Raw genomic sequence first — 14,584 nt, 5'->3', positions numbered from 1 at the left:
ACAGTCTCAAGCCAGAGAGACTGCAGTTGGAAACCTTTTTCACATGCTTTGAGTCTCCACAGCTGAACCTAGAGCCTTCCTCTCATCCCCATTTTAAACAGAACCATGGGATGGGATGAGTTTGTGAGTCTGACCATCAACAGCTTGTGAAATTGAAGAACTGGACTTGTGGCCAAAATATTAACCACCCTTTTTTTTAGTGATGACTAAGAATAAGGAGATGGCTCTCTCATTTAGGCTTTGCAGTATTATTGTTAACATAGTAGTCAGAGACAAGAACAAATACCAGTTTGGATATAGGGCCATGTCGTAGAGAAGCAGCATGAGAGTGGATAGAGCTTAGGCCTTGGAGTCAGAAGGACCTGGGTTCTAATTCTGCCATTTTTCTGATGTGTGACCTTGAGCAAGTCACTCTAACTTCTCTGGGTCTTATCTTATAAGTAAAATGGGGAATGAGACTGTAAGTCCCATGTGGGACGTAGGCTGTGTCCAACCTGATTAGCCTGTATCCTCCCCAATGCTTAGAATAGTGCCTGACACATAGAAAGTGCTTAACATACCATTTAAAAATAAATGAGGTTTGGGAGGTTTTTGGTGCCTTAGAGTAAGTTATCAATGATATTTACTAAGCGCTTAGTACAGTGCTCTGCACACAGCACGTGATAAATATGATTGAATTAATGAGTTTACTGAATGTTGACTATTTGCAGGGCACGTGAGTGCTTGGGAAAATACAGTGTAACAGAGTTGTTAGATGTGTTCCCTGTCCACAGTGAGATTCCAGTCTAGGTCAGAACAACCTGGGTCACCGAATCATGTTACTACATAACTTATTCAGGTCTCTTGTAAATATTAATACTAGGCTTGAAATCCTGAAGTTAAAGTCGTAGTAATCAGGCCAGATAACACATGGCTTTTAAATGTGTGGTTTTCTTAAACCTCTTTAGAAATATTTTATCAGTTTCAGCAGCCTAGTCTTGTATTATTGCCCTTATTGTTTTATAAACCCTTGATATTCAGCCCACAGCACTTAGGTACAGTTATGCAATTTATTTTAATATCCGTCTCCCCCTCTAGACTGTAAGCTCCTCATTGCCAGAGATGTCTAACAACTCTGTATTATACTTTCCTAAGCACTTGGAACAACAATATTCTGCATAATGTAAGCACTCAAGAAATACTATTGATTATTTAAACTTCTCTTCCTGCATTGAAGCCCATTTTTTCCTTGATTTTTGGTTGTTCAAAGAAATGGACACTGGTGATCTTCTGAAAATAATTTTCAGTATCTTACCTCTTCCATTGCCTAGCTCACCTGGGCTGTAATCCACCCACAATCTATTTTCTGTCCTTTATTCATTTTTATTACCTTTCTCTGTGGGCTCATAGCTACCACCACAACTATCTTAAAATATGGATAGTTTCACATTTGAAATAACTTGCTGAAACCATATCAAAAAGTACTTTCCAATTTGTGTCATTTTACTTTAGGAGTAAAATAAATATATTTTAGATCCACCTTGTCTTTAGGCGGACAAAAATATTGCAAAGACAGTCATTTCAAGTGCTTAGCACAGTGCTCTGCACATTAAGTGCTCAATAAATACTATTGGTTTTGACTTAATTTCAAACCATAATCCCCATCATTCTCCTAATTTAAAGACTCTATGGTAAGTGTAAGCACTCATTCATCAAGATTTGTTGAAGTCTTTCCCCCTTTGGATTTTTCCAATTACATCTGAGTATGTTCTTCTAGTGTTGCTATCTGTCAAGAGAAGATGCTTTAATGATAGAACGGTTCAAAACCTTATAACTCAAAATATATGGATTTTTCCATGTACTCACCAAATGTATTTATATTCACCATGGATCCATAAAAAAATCATATAAGGAATCAACAGGGTAGTGATCAAGAACTATTTCTCTGCATGACTTACCAACTGTGATCAATTTAAATGTCTGTGGTTATTTTGGAAAAAATCTACACTGTCACCTTGAAGACATTAAACAATTTTATGTAATAAATCTGGTTGAATCATTTATATTTTTTCTCTACCACTAGAAAGCATGTTGTTGCATTTTGAAGTTTGCTTGACTAATGAAGGAGTTGTGGAGGGAAACTGGAATAAAAATCAATTCCATTTCTATATAATTGCTCTTTTGTCAGCATGATTTATTGGAAATTTTTTCAGTGAGCTTACAACCTGGTAATGATCCATTATCTTTCAAAATAATCTGCATGGAAACTGCATAGACCCTGAGTTTTTTTTTCGTGCATCTCGGGTGTCTGATAAATTACAATGGATACTTATTAGTGTGACAAGACTAAGATGTTACAGTTCAGAGTAAGGATGCTTTTCCTGATAGGTAATCTCAGGGTAATTTTAAAAGGAAATTGTAACAATGAATGGTACTGTTTTGGAACCAGCATACTTTTTTTTCCTTTTTTCATGTTATGAAGTTACATATAATTACATACCCTGGGCAATGAACTTAAAACATGCCATAGAAGCCACATAACGCTCTTGTATCACAATGGAGAAAATTGGCTGTTAACTTCAACTTTTAGGACCTACCATTAATTGTTTAGAGCTCTAAATCACAGTTTAGGATCTTATCATAAATTTTCCTAAAGGTAAAAGGATGAATGTGTAGTAGTCCTAATTGTGTTAGCTAGCCAAACTCGTCTAAGTCACATCGGCTTGATAAATCTGGGCAAATGGGAAATGGAAAGAAAAAGCGTCTGCTTCATAGAGCTTTGCGTGACTTTAACCTTCCTCACCCAGTTAAAAATAACCATCAACAAGTTCACAGTGAGTATGACACATGCCATCCGATGTCATGTTACTTTTCCATTAATGATTATTGAGAAAGCTTTGTTCTGTGACAGAGGGAATCCAGAAATAAAAACTAAGAAAGAAGATGGAATTATAGGTTATATGATCCAGCCTCCTTCATTCAGGACATGTGAATGTTGACATGCCAATTGCATGACATTCACTCACCACAGGAAAGTGAACTAAGCATGGGGTTCTTTTGAAATTGTGACATTATTCGTTTTATTAATAGCTGAATCCCATTGCTTTTGCAGTAATGTCAGAAACCGAGGGTTCTCCGTGCTAGTGGAGATTGCTGTGACCTTCTTAGACTTAAACTGATTCCGAGGCCGCTGGTTTCAAAAGCAGCCAAAGTGGAACAGATGCTGAGCAAATAAAGCAAGAAAACATCGCCCTCTGGTGATAAAATTGCCTTTTCTCTACAATTCAAACTAACATACAACTCTAATAGGAGCATATTTTCTTAATGTGACTAATATTCTATTTAAGCCTTAGATGAACTCTTAAAATGAGTCAAGAAATAATACCTCATCAATATCACACATTCGCAAATGACATGGTCATGAAGGCTTTGCCATAGTCAAATGACATGGTTTTGATCTTTTGGGGGAATTTGAATTGGAATTGTTTAATCTTGTGATTTGAGACGCTCACAAATTCAAGGGGAATTTGATCCATGGGAATGAGTTATTGATCACCTTGGGTATTAGTATAATGTCACTTGTTTACAAAGATTGGATAAAGTTATGAGAAGTTTCACAATGTAAAATGATCCCAGTTACTGTTAGGTAGTCCATGGCATAAAGGTGCTAGGGAGAGCAAGTTGAATTAATGGATCACTTACATTCTAGGCTCTTTATCCCTAGATAAACAATATTTTGTTTTAAATCTAAGGCATAGGATTACAATCAGCATTTAAGTTACAGAAAAGTTGTGACAAAGATACAAGGTTATCAGCAGAGGGGGAAAAAAAGCCTTATAACAATATAAACCTCTGTCCTTAAGGCTGATTATACTTATGCTATTATAATTAATGACCTTAGTACAGTATTGCCTAAAATATACCATTCCAAAATACATTGTATTTTCTCCTCGCTGAAAGCCTTAAAAAGAATGAGTAGTTTTTAGTGCTTTGCTGCTTTTCTATGTACAAAAAAAAATGCTTAGTATCAGTATATGAAAAGACTATCACATTGTTGTACATTCTTTCCCTGGAAAATAACAAAACTTAAAGGAAGAAAACGAAACACTCTTCCCCTTTTTAATATATGTACATACATCCAGGATAGATGAAGTGGAGAGTTATGACAATCAGGCAAAAGATAGAAAAACTAAACAGTCTAGTTTTCCTCCCTAAAATTGAAGTAGCTGGTAATTGCTCATTCCATTTGAACTAAAAAAGCTTGAGGGTTGGCCTGGTTCATGTTGGCATTTTCTTTGCGTACATATTTCTTTCCCCCCTTTTGTTTTCTTCCTGCACTATTATTTTCTCATTTAATTTTCTATATTGACCCTCACTCCTATTTCCTCCCCATTATTCCTAGGTCTCTGCCAACTTTGAAACTAGTCAAATTTGGATATTATGGCATATTTATGTCTGTTTCCCCCTCTTGAGTGTAAGCTCACTGTGGGCAAGGAACGTATCTACCAAATCTATTGTATTGTACTCTCCCAAGAACTTAGTATAGTGCTATGCACATAGCAAGTGATCAAGAAACCCCCCATTAATGCTGGTAATTGATAAATATGGCATTAAGGTCATATGTCCTCCAGGAGGCCTTCCACCCAAAGCCCCATTTTCCCTCATCTCCCACTCCCTTCTGCATCACCCTGACTTGCTCCCTTTGCCCTCCCCCACAGCCCCACAGTATTTATGTACATATTTGTAATTTTATTTATTTGTATTAATATCTGTTTATTTGTATTGATGTCTGTCTCCCCCTCTCTCTAAACTGTGAGCTCATTATGGGCAGGGATTGTCACTCTTTTTTGTTATATTGTACTTTCCCAAGTGCTCAGTACAGTGCTCTGCACACAGTAACCTTTAATAAATATGATTGAATGAGCCATTCATCTCCAAGAGGCCTTTCCTGGTTAAGCCCTCTTTTTTATCCTCCAACTCCCTCACCTATCCACCATGTCTGTGCTCTTGATCTATTCCCTTGGGGCATTTGGAATATACCCCAACCTCAGCCTCACAGCACCTTTGTATGTATCTGTAAATTATTTATATTAATGTCTGTCTCCCCCTATGCTAGACTGTGAGCTTGTTGTGGACAGGGAATGTGTCTACCAACTCTATTGCATTATACCCTCCCAAAATGATACCTTAGTAGAGTACTATTAATAGAGGACTTACTATTTGCTGAGGAAGATAGATTGGGTTTAGTCCCTGTCCCTCACGGTGTTCACAGTCTAAGAGGTATGGAGAAGAAATCTTACCCCCATTTTACAGCTGAAGATACAGAAGCACAGAACTGGGTGCTCAGTGACGAAGAAGAAGCCGGGGCTGGTGACATCTTGTACAGGTTTACATTTCTGCTTTCACTTCAGGTGATCCTTTTCAAAGGTACTTGGCTACCCCTGAATAAATTACACTCTTCACCTAATTTATTGAAATACCTTTCCAGGCTAAACCACCCGTCACCAATGAAATGGGATCATCTATCTCAAGTGGAGTTGTGTTGTCATATAGGCACAGCCCCAGAGATGAACATCCATTTCCAATTGCAAACAGCAAAATTTCTGTATTCTCTCCTTCTTACTCATCTGACTTCTTGACCTGCTAATCCTCAGTTTACCCTAAGATCTCCCTTCTCCTGTCTCTGGCCCTTTGTTCATGTCCCTTCCCCTGTCTGGAATACCATCATTCATTCATTCAGTCATATTTATTGAGCTCTTAATGAGTGCAGAGTACTGCACTAAGTGCTTGGGAGAATACACTGCAACAGTCCCTTCAATTCCACCAGTCCTCCTCCAGGAAGCAATCCCTTATCAACACTCTTCTCCCAATAACCATCTCAACACTGAGAAGCAGTGTGGTCTAGTAGAGATGGGCCTGGGAATCAGAAAGATTTGGGTTCTGATCCTGGCTCTGCAAATTGTTTGCTGTGTGACCTTGCGCAAGTCACTTAACTTCTCTTTGCCTCAGTTTCCTTAACTGTAAAATGTGGATACCTGTTCTCCCTCCTACTCAGACTGTGAGCCCCATGTGGAACAGGGACTGTGTCTGACCTAATTAACTTGGACCTACCCCAGTGCTTAGAACAGTTTTGACACATCCTAAGCACTTGACCAATGCCATTAAAAACAAACCAACCAAAAAGTACACTTAGGTATTCAGAGCCACCCATAACAATATTGTATGTGTTTGTATACTAACTACTCTTTAAGCATCTGTTTATTCATTATTCCAACTTTCCATTCCCTTTTCCATTCTATCTTTATATAACTTTGCTTTTGTCTTCCTCTAAGTTGTAAGTCTCTTCAGGGCAGTATTTTAAAGCCATACTGTAACCTACACTGTGGGCATTCATTAAATGCCATTGATTGATTGAAAGGACCAGAATCCCCAGGTTAGCTCCAGACCTGCTCCAGGGTCCTTTGAAATGATGACCTGGGAGAAAAAGTCGCAATTCTCAGCTATACTCAGGAGTGAAACAAACCTTAGGAAATGGGCAAACTCTGTTATGCCTTGGTAAGTGGTTTTTGGATGATGCCATTAGTATTCCTTGGCTCCAACCTGAACAGATGTCTTAATTTTAAGGAAAAGTAAATATGTGCCTCAAAGCAATATGATCTAGACATTTAAACTTGACTGTGACTGCAACATTTTGTGATTAGCATTTTAGCTAGTAGAATTTAGAAATACAAAAATGGAAAACCGAAGGAAGGCACTCAAGATTTTCTTTTCCTCTTGTTCCTGTGACATTCTAATGAGTAAGACCCTTGGGAAGAAGGACCAGAGGGAGGATTTCAGGGTGATTTTGCTAAAAATGGACTAAGCATTTTAAAATCTTGCTATATCTTCCTGTTTTACAACACAAGTCCTAAGAAAATCATAAATAAACTTACACATCTTGAAGAAAGAGCTGATAAAATAAATCTCCCAGATTCTTTCTTCTGGTTACATGGACGGCTTCAGAATCTCCTGATATGTGAATCTAGTTGATAGCTCAAAGCTACCGGTGTAGTATTATATTCCATTATGTTGTATTATAGTGGTTGTGATTATATCATTTAGGTTAAAATGGCACATTTCGGGAGTTTACACTGGGGAAAAAAATATCTTTAGAACTAAAATATATTAGATACTGTATAGCAGAAATACATATCAGGAAGCTAGACAAAACTGAGACGAGTTATTTTCCAGAATGAAAGGAGGTGTTTCTGTACAATAGCAATATCATCAGATGAATCACTCCTGGTGCTCAGATAATACTCTAATTTCGTTATGAAGGATTCTCAAAAAGTATATTTGAGAACCCACTGTGGACAGGTCTTAACAAGGTGTGCTGTAGAAAGGAAAATCAGTCTCTGGCCTCAAACAGTTTATACTCTACTGGAGAAATCGTCATTAACAGAAATACACCAAAATGACAGATAACAAGCACTGAGCACTGTCTGCATGATCTCCAAAGGGAGATGCATGAAGGGAGGGCTTAGTTGGAACAGGTGGAGTTAGAATGGGAAGGTTTCATGGATAGAATGAGTTTTTAGCAGAGTTTTAGGGAAAAGGTATGTTGTGTGAACTGAGTATCTGGGAAAGCTTTTCAGAGGGGAAACAGCCAGTTGTAGAGACCAGTAGAAAAGATGAGTGTTTAGGATTGCGTGCAGGCTGGTTGGCTGAAGCAGAGAACTCAAGCACGAGTAGAGAGAGAGAATTGACACCATTGTAGCTTGTTAATGGTTGCTTACTGCACTTGGTAGCATGCACAGTAGGCACTCAGTAAATGCTACTGAATTAATGAGTTGTTTATAATAATAGTAATGATGGTAATTGAGCACTTACTCTGTGCTAAGCACTGTTCTAAGGGCTGAGGTGGATACAAGGTTATGAGATTGAACACACTCCCTGTCCCACATGGGACTCACAGTCTTAAACTTTCTAGACTGTGAGCCCGTTGTTGGGTAGGACCATCTCTATATGTTGCCAACTTATACTTCCCAAGCACTTAGTACAGAGCTCTGCACAAAGTAAGTATTCAATAACTATGAGCAGCGTGGCTCAGTGGAAAGAGCCCAGGCTTGGAAGTCAGAGTTCATGGGTTCAAATCCCAGCTCCGCCGCTTGTCAGCTGTGTGACTTTGGGCAAGTCACTTAACTTCTCTGGGCCTCAGTTACCTCATCTGTAAAATGGGGATTAAGACTGTGAGCCCCTCGTGGGACAACCTGATCACTTTGTAACCTCCCAAGCGCTTAGAGCAGTGCTTTGCACATAGTAAGCGCTTAATAAATGCCATTATTATTATTATGATTGAATGAATGAATGAATCCCCATTTTACAGATGAGGTAACTTGAGGCACAGAAGAGTAAAGGGATTTGCCCAAGGTCACAAAGCAGACGAGTGGCAGAGATGGGATTAGAATCCAGGACCTTATGACTTCCAGTCTCGTACACTCTCCGCCACGCCATGCTGACTGTGTGTGGATCCCAAACAGCTGAATAAGAATATGAGAGAACATTGTTTCTAGAAGAGCTGAAGGTTTGAGGGCCAGTGTCAGGGATCATGATTCTTTCTGACTATCCAACCCACCAGTAGGTGTTACTATCCAGAGGATTTACCTAGTAGTGTGCTTTGCCATTTGGAAAATATGTTTTTAAAAGGCTACCATTTCAACCGTGTTCTGTTCCTGACAGTTCCATGAGAGAGTTTATTTACAGAAGTGTATACTGACCTATTGATTTTAGGCTATGTCATGAGAGAAATATGATAGGTTTGAGCACATTGTTATTCCAAGTGCCCATGAGTCGCAATGGACAGAATTGTCATATTCTGGAGAGGAAAATTGTTAGGAGATGGTACATAAATGGATAAAAGTATATGATAAGCACTTAGAAACGTGATTGTTCCAAAAGACAAAGATGCACAAATAAAGCCATCTGGCATATTTCATTTGGAAAGCATATTCAACTCTTGCTGAATAACCTATGCATATCTTTTATGGTATTTGTTAAATCTTTACTATATGCTAGACACTGTAGTAAGCACTAGGGTAGATACAAGCTAACCAGGTTGAACACAGTCCATATCCCATGTAGGGCTCTTAGCTTATAGATGTAATAACTGAGGCACAGTTAAGTGACTTGCCCAAAGTCCCACAGCAGACACGTGGCGGAGTCGAATTAGAACCCAGAACCTTCTGACTCCAGTGTTGTGGTTTATCCACTAGGCCCTGCTGCTTCTCCTCCCCTTATTTGATCCCTTATTGGTGGAAAAAACACAATGAGATATTGATGCATTTTTTTTCTGAAAGGATTTGGCAAAATGCAAATCCTATTTAAATGAACACCAACCCTGAAGCATTTTGATGCTAATGGAGAAACCAAGATCTCAACCTCAAAATAAGAAATAGAAAGCAGGCTGAAGATCCATTTTAAAAATAAAAAAGCAGTGACATATCTGTTGAGGTTTAAAACATGTCAGGCATATTAAGCTCACATATAGGAAACTTTAGAACTTTACAAAGAAAAAGCATGTTATTGCAATAACAATCAACAGTATTTTTTGAGCACTTACTGTATCCAGAGGAGTATACCAAGCACTTGGGAAAATACAACATAACAGAGTTGGTAGACATGTTCCTGCCCACAATGGAGCTTCAGTTTATAGGGATCTTACAGCATAGAGGGATTTGCATGGTGGATTTGCAGTAACTTAGTAATTCAAATGGAAATTGTTTGAAGGATTTCTTGAAATCTATAAACTACTAATTTTTTGCTTCATTATTAAATGGAATGTTTATGGTTTTTCTCATTTGTAAACCAAAAAAAAATCCAGAATCTATATATTCTGCCTTTCTTTTTAAGCATTGGTAAATTCTAGTGATGACAATTCATCAGGCATCTAAACTGTTGACATAAATTCTCATGGGTGATACAAAGTTAAAGTCATAAAAGCTCTTTCTTGGAAAATTGTTCAGTAGAAATTCTTTGGGACACTTCAGTCCAATATTTTCCATTTCTTTTCAGTTAAAATAATTTACCCATGGCTTAAAGTGTTTTAAAATGCCAATGTTAGTGTAAGAGAGCATGTTGATGTTTTCAGTTTCCATCTAGTGAGTTGTCAGTCATTTTTCCCAAGTGTCTTACATATTTTCTTGAATATGGTTTTACAAATACATGCACATCCTACTACTGATATATAGGCACTGACTTTGTCCTCACAATCATGGTAAAATTAGCACAACCATTCCAGATAATCCTTGTAGTCTTTACATTCAGACCACGGGCAACCATTTTAACATTTTTTTTTTTATTTTTTCTGGCTTATAGACACAGGAATAATCTATGGACATCTGATATATCTTATCTGACTGCATTTGCCACTGTGGAAGGATATTGAGACAAGAACATTACAATTATAAATGATAAAAGATGCCATTCTTTCCGTATGACATGTTTTTGAAACCCACTTACCTCAGCATTAGTACCAGTATTTTCCTTATGTCTTGTTTATGAGTTTAAACCTTGGTATAGTAAATCATATTGATTATTTCAGTTCATAGTGAATCACCTCCTTATCCATATAATATTTTGAAATGAATATATTCTCTTTCGTATTTGGATGTTTGCACCTTTCAGTGGATATTTTAAATTTTTCCAGGCTTGAACTTGACATGGACCAATGGTAATGAGACACAAAGGTAATCTAGCTGTTTGTTTTTTTCTGTTTTGCAGATAATGACAAAAGGATTATTCATCCATCTTTGTTCCTGGATTTCTTCAAAGACAGTCTTGCCAGGTTCAGGTTTCCAGCACACTGACCTTCAGCCTTAACTCTGTTTTTTTGTTTTGTTTTGCTTTGGTAAGCTCCCCCGACATATGTGCATGTCTGGCAATGGTCACATAAACCTGTGGGGAGTGGTACGAGCACCATAGCATGTTCTATGCACTATGGCACTTTAGGGGAAGAGATCAGAGAGCGACACTGAACGTGTTTTAAAAAAAAATGAATCTTATTGTGAAGCTTCGTAGAAGTTTCCGAACCCTAATCATCCTGTTAGCCACCTTCTGTTTGGTGAGCATCCTCATCTCTGCGTATTTTCTCTACACTGGCTACAAACAAGAGATGGCACTTATTGAAACCACCACCGAAGTGGAATGTGCTGATGTTAAACTCTTGCCCTACCGGTCGATAGAGCTGAAAACGGCTAAACCGATTGATACGTCAAAGACCGAACCCACAGTCTTGCTCTTCGTAGAGAGCCAGTATTCTCAGCTTGGGCAAGATGTCATAGCCATCTTGGAATCCAGCCGATTTCAGTATCACATGGTCATTGCCTCCGGCAAGGGGGATATCCCTCCTCTCACAGAAGACGGAAAAGGGAAATACACACTGGTGATTTATGAAAACATCTTGAAGTATGTCACCATGGACTCATGGAATAGAGAGCTTTTGGAAAAATACTGTGTGGAATACAGTGTTAGCATAATTGGTTTTCATAAAGCCAATGAGAACAGCCTTTCGAGTATGACACTAAAAGGCTTTCCGCTGCACCTTTACAATAATGTTGCCCTGAAAGACTGCTTTGTAAACCCTCGGTCTCCTCTGCTGCATATTACCAAAGCACCGTGGGTTGAGAAAGGTCCACTCCCTGGAGAGGACTGGACGATTTTTCAATTTAACCATTCAACCTACCAGCCTGTGCTTCTAACTGAGTTGCGGACTCCCAAGACTCTCCCCGAATCCTTGTCTAGCTCTGCCTTTCATGCTACGGTGATCCAGGATTTGGGACTTCATGATGGGATCCAGCGAGTCCTTTTTGGCAACAACTTGAACTTTTGGTTACACAAACTCATCTTCATAGATGCCGTCTCCTTCCTGTCAGGGAAGAAGCTCTCGCTGTCCCTGGACAGGTACATTCTCGTAGACATCGATGACATCTTTGTGGGGAAAGAAGGAACAAGGATGAATATTGAGGATGTGAAGGTAAGAATGGCTTTCCTTTCATTTTAATAACTGTTGCCCAGGCCTAAGTAGGTAAGCAAAGGTGAATTTGAGACCTTCTAAGTACCAATCTTTTGTTAAGAGGTGTAAAGGCCCTCATGGAGCAGCAGACACTGAAGGATTTTGAACTGCCTTTGACCTCCCCACCTCACCACAGATTCTGAAGTGAATTAGGTTAAGAATCTTTACCGGTTTCTCCCCTTCTCAGACTCATCCCCTTCCTCACTGTCCTTGTGTAGGGAACAGTGGAACCATGAGAGTCCCTTCTTCCCTATCTGGTATTCAGCTTCTCATTTAAATACGATGGGGTGGAATCCAGGGCTGGAACAGATGCCACTCTTTTCCTGCTTGAGGTGAGAAGCCTAAGGTTCACAGGGAGAAAGAATGACCCTACTGACCAGGTCTTCCAAGAAACTTAAATATTTGCTAAGCCAGGAAAATTAGCCGATAAACTGAGCAGAGAATTTGGAGTGTATTCAATTCTACCAATAATTTGTGGCTAGTCATTGCATAAGAACTTTCTGGAGCCCCCCATTAATGGAGAAGGATATTTGCCATTAACCTGACTGAGATGTTGAGGATTACAAAGATCTTTTTTCACTTTTCCTGAATTTTTAGATGATTCTAGAAATAGTTGTCACGCTCTATCACAACTTCTTCTGGTTTTGAGTCCCTCTTCTGACTTTGAACTTCTTTCACCTCTCCATAGGCTTTGCTTCACCCTGACGTGTGTGGCAACGATAAAGGTTTTGTTTCTGTTGTTGTCATTATTTTATGCCTTGCTATTTGTACATCCCATGGGAAGCATTTTAGAACCATGAGAGTATTTGGTGATCAATTCTGTCCCTTTCAAAGTAAATTAGAATTCTCAACAACCTATAAAGGATAGCAGTTTAATAGTTCTGCTGCAGGAAGTTTCCAGTTTGCTGATTGTCAAATAATTTGTAGAAAAAGAGATTTGTTCTCCTCTTTATTTGGAAAACACCTTACAAGGTGCTTAATGAGAAATGGAGGTTGGAGGGAAGGTGAGCTGCTGTGGAGCAGGGAACTGGTAAAAAGTGGTGCCACTGAGGTCATTCTAGCTGGAATTCTTTCAAAGTGGACACCCTCCATTCCCCCTCACCCCCCCCAACTCTCTCTCACACACACACACACACACACACACACACACACACTCTCTCTCTCTCTCTCTCTCTCTCTCTCTCTCTCTCTCTCCCCCCCCCCCCCCCCCCCCCCCCGCCCCCCGGTGGTCCTAGGGTCTGACTGAAATCCACTACCATGTGTGCTGAAGAGCAGGCTTGGTTCTGACAGAATACCAGCCCTGCCCACTACAAGGGCCAGGATTTCAGGGTGCCAGGAGGCCAGTCACTCACCAGCACTGATGCCTGCTCCTTTAGTGAGCCAGCAAGACTTTGGCTAGGCCATGGAGAACAACTCCAGCCTGCCTTTGATTAGAAGTATATGACTTTTGGCCCAGCCTGGGATCCAGTGGGATTCTGCTTGCCCATACCAGGCTGCAGAGGGAACTGGGATCTTGCCACCCCTATAGTTGAAAATACCTCATTCTGCCCTTCTGCCCCCTCCTCCTCCGCCTTCCCTGACTCACACAACATGTCATCTCTTTGGAGCAAAGACATCTTTAGAAAAGCCTTGATCCTGACCCCTATTCCTACCACACTATTGCAGTTCGAGTCATATTCATTTTTAACCCCAGAGAGAAAATTCTTCCTAGAATTTAATCTAAACCATCCTTGCTATAGTTCATCCACATCAAACAAAACCCCTTACTTACTTTCATCCAGTATTAATAGTCCTGAAAATTATGAATAACTCACTGTCAGCCCTGATGTCTCACCTCTAATCTAGATAATCCAAGTTTCTTTAGCCTTTCAGAACTTTCTAGCCCTTTAATCATTTTCATTGCTTCCCTCTGAACCCCCCCTAATTGCTCCATGTGTCCCTTCAGTCACAGGAAACCAACCTGGGGGTAGTGATGCTGCTGACAGCTCAGATATGAGCAGCACTTTACAGCTTTGAGAACTGGACAGGTTGAACCTAGGTAGGCTTGAAGAAATCTTATAGTATGAGGAAGATTACATGCTCACAGAGTTGCGTGCCAGGATTCAACTGTTGTCCCTCCATGGGCACTTGCCTGCTCACTCTGTGCCTGAGCACTAAGGTTGAACCAGAGAGCTCAATGAGCATCTCAGCTATGCATCCCTTAGTGACAGAGCTGGTATCCCCTCCTTCTACATTTATTTTTTTAATGGCATTTGTTAAGCACTTACTATATGCCAGGCACTGTTCTAAGCATTGAGGTACGTACAAACTAATCAGGTTGGATAGAGTCCCTGTCCCTCATGGCACTCTCAGCCCTAATTCCCATTTTACGAGCTAACTGAGGCAGAGAGAAGTGGAGTGACTTGTTCAAGATCACAGAGCAGACAAGTGACTGAGGCAGGATTAGAACTCAGGGCCTTTGGACTCCCAGGCCCATATACTATCCATCATGCCATGATGCTCCATTAATTTATGCATGGAGGGGGACTGGGGACAAACATGAAGGTCCTTGCATTA

The 14,584-nt window shown here is 39.7% G+C and overlaps 1 protein-coding gene across 2 annotated transcripts in view; it reads left to right on the top strand.

Annotated features, from left to right (window-relative positions):
• NDST4 (N-deacetylase and N-sulfotransferase 4) overlaps positions 1–14,584 on the top strand; it is a 192,534-nt gene that overhangs the window by 13,529 nt on the left and 164,421 nt on the right. For both annotated transcript variants that reach the window (XM_038755183.1, XM_038755184.1), the window contains exon 2: positions 10,738–11,989. In XM_038755183.1, coding sequence (XP_038611111.1) covers positions 11,009–11,989 — 981 coding nt within the window. In that variant the 5' untranslated portion in view covers positions 10,738–11,008. The remainder of the gene's footprint in view (positions 1–10,737; positions 11,990–14,584) is intronic.

This window comes from Tachyglossus aculeatus, chromosome 12 (assembly GCF_015852505.1).
Source record: "Tachyglossus aculeatus isolate mTacAcu1 chromosome 12, mTacAcu1.pri, whole genome shotgun sequence".
NCBI classification, from domain to species: Eukaryota; Metazoa; Chordata; class Mammalia; order Monotremata; family Tachyglossidae; genus Tachyglossus; species Tachyglossus aculeatus.
This window is presented reverse-complemented; position numbering and strand designations above follow the sequence as displayed.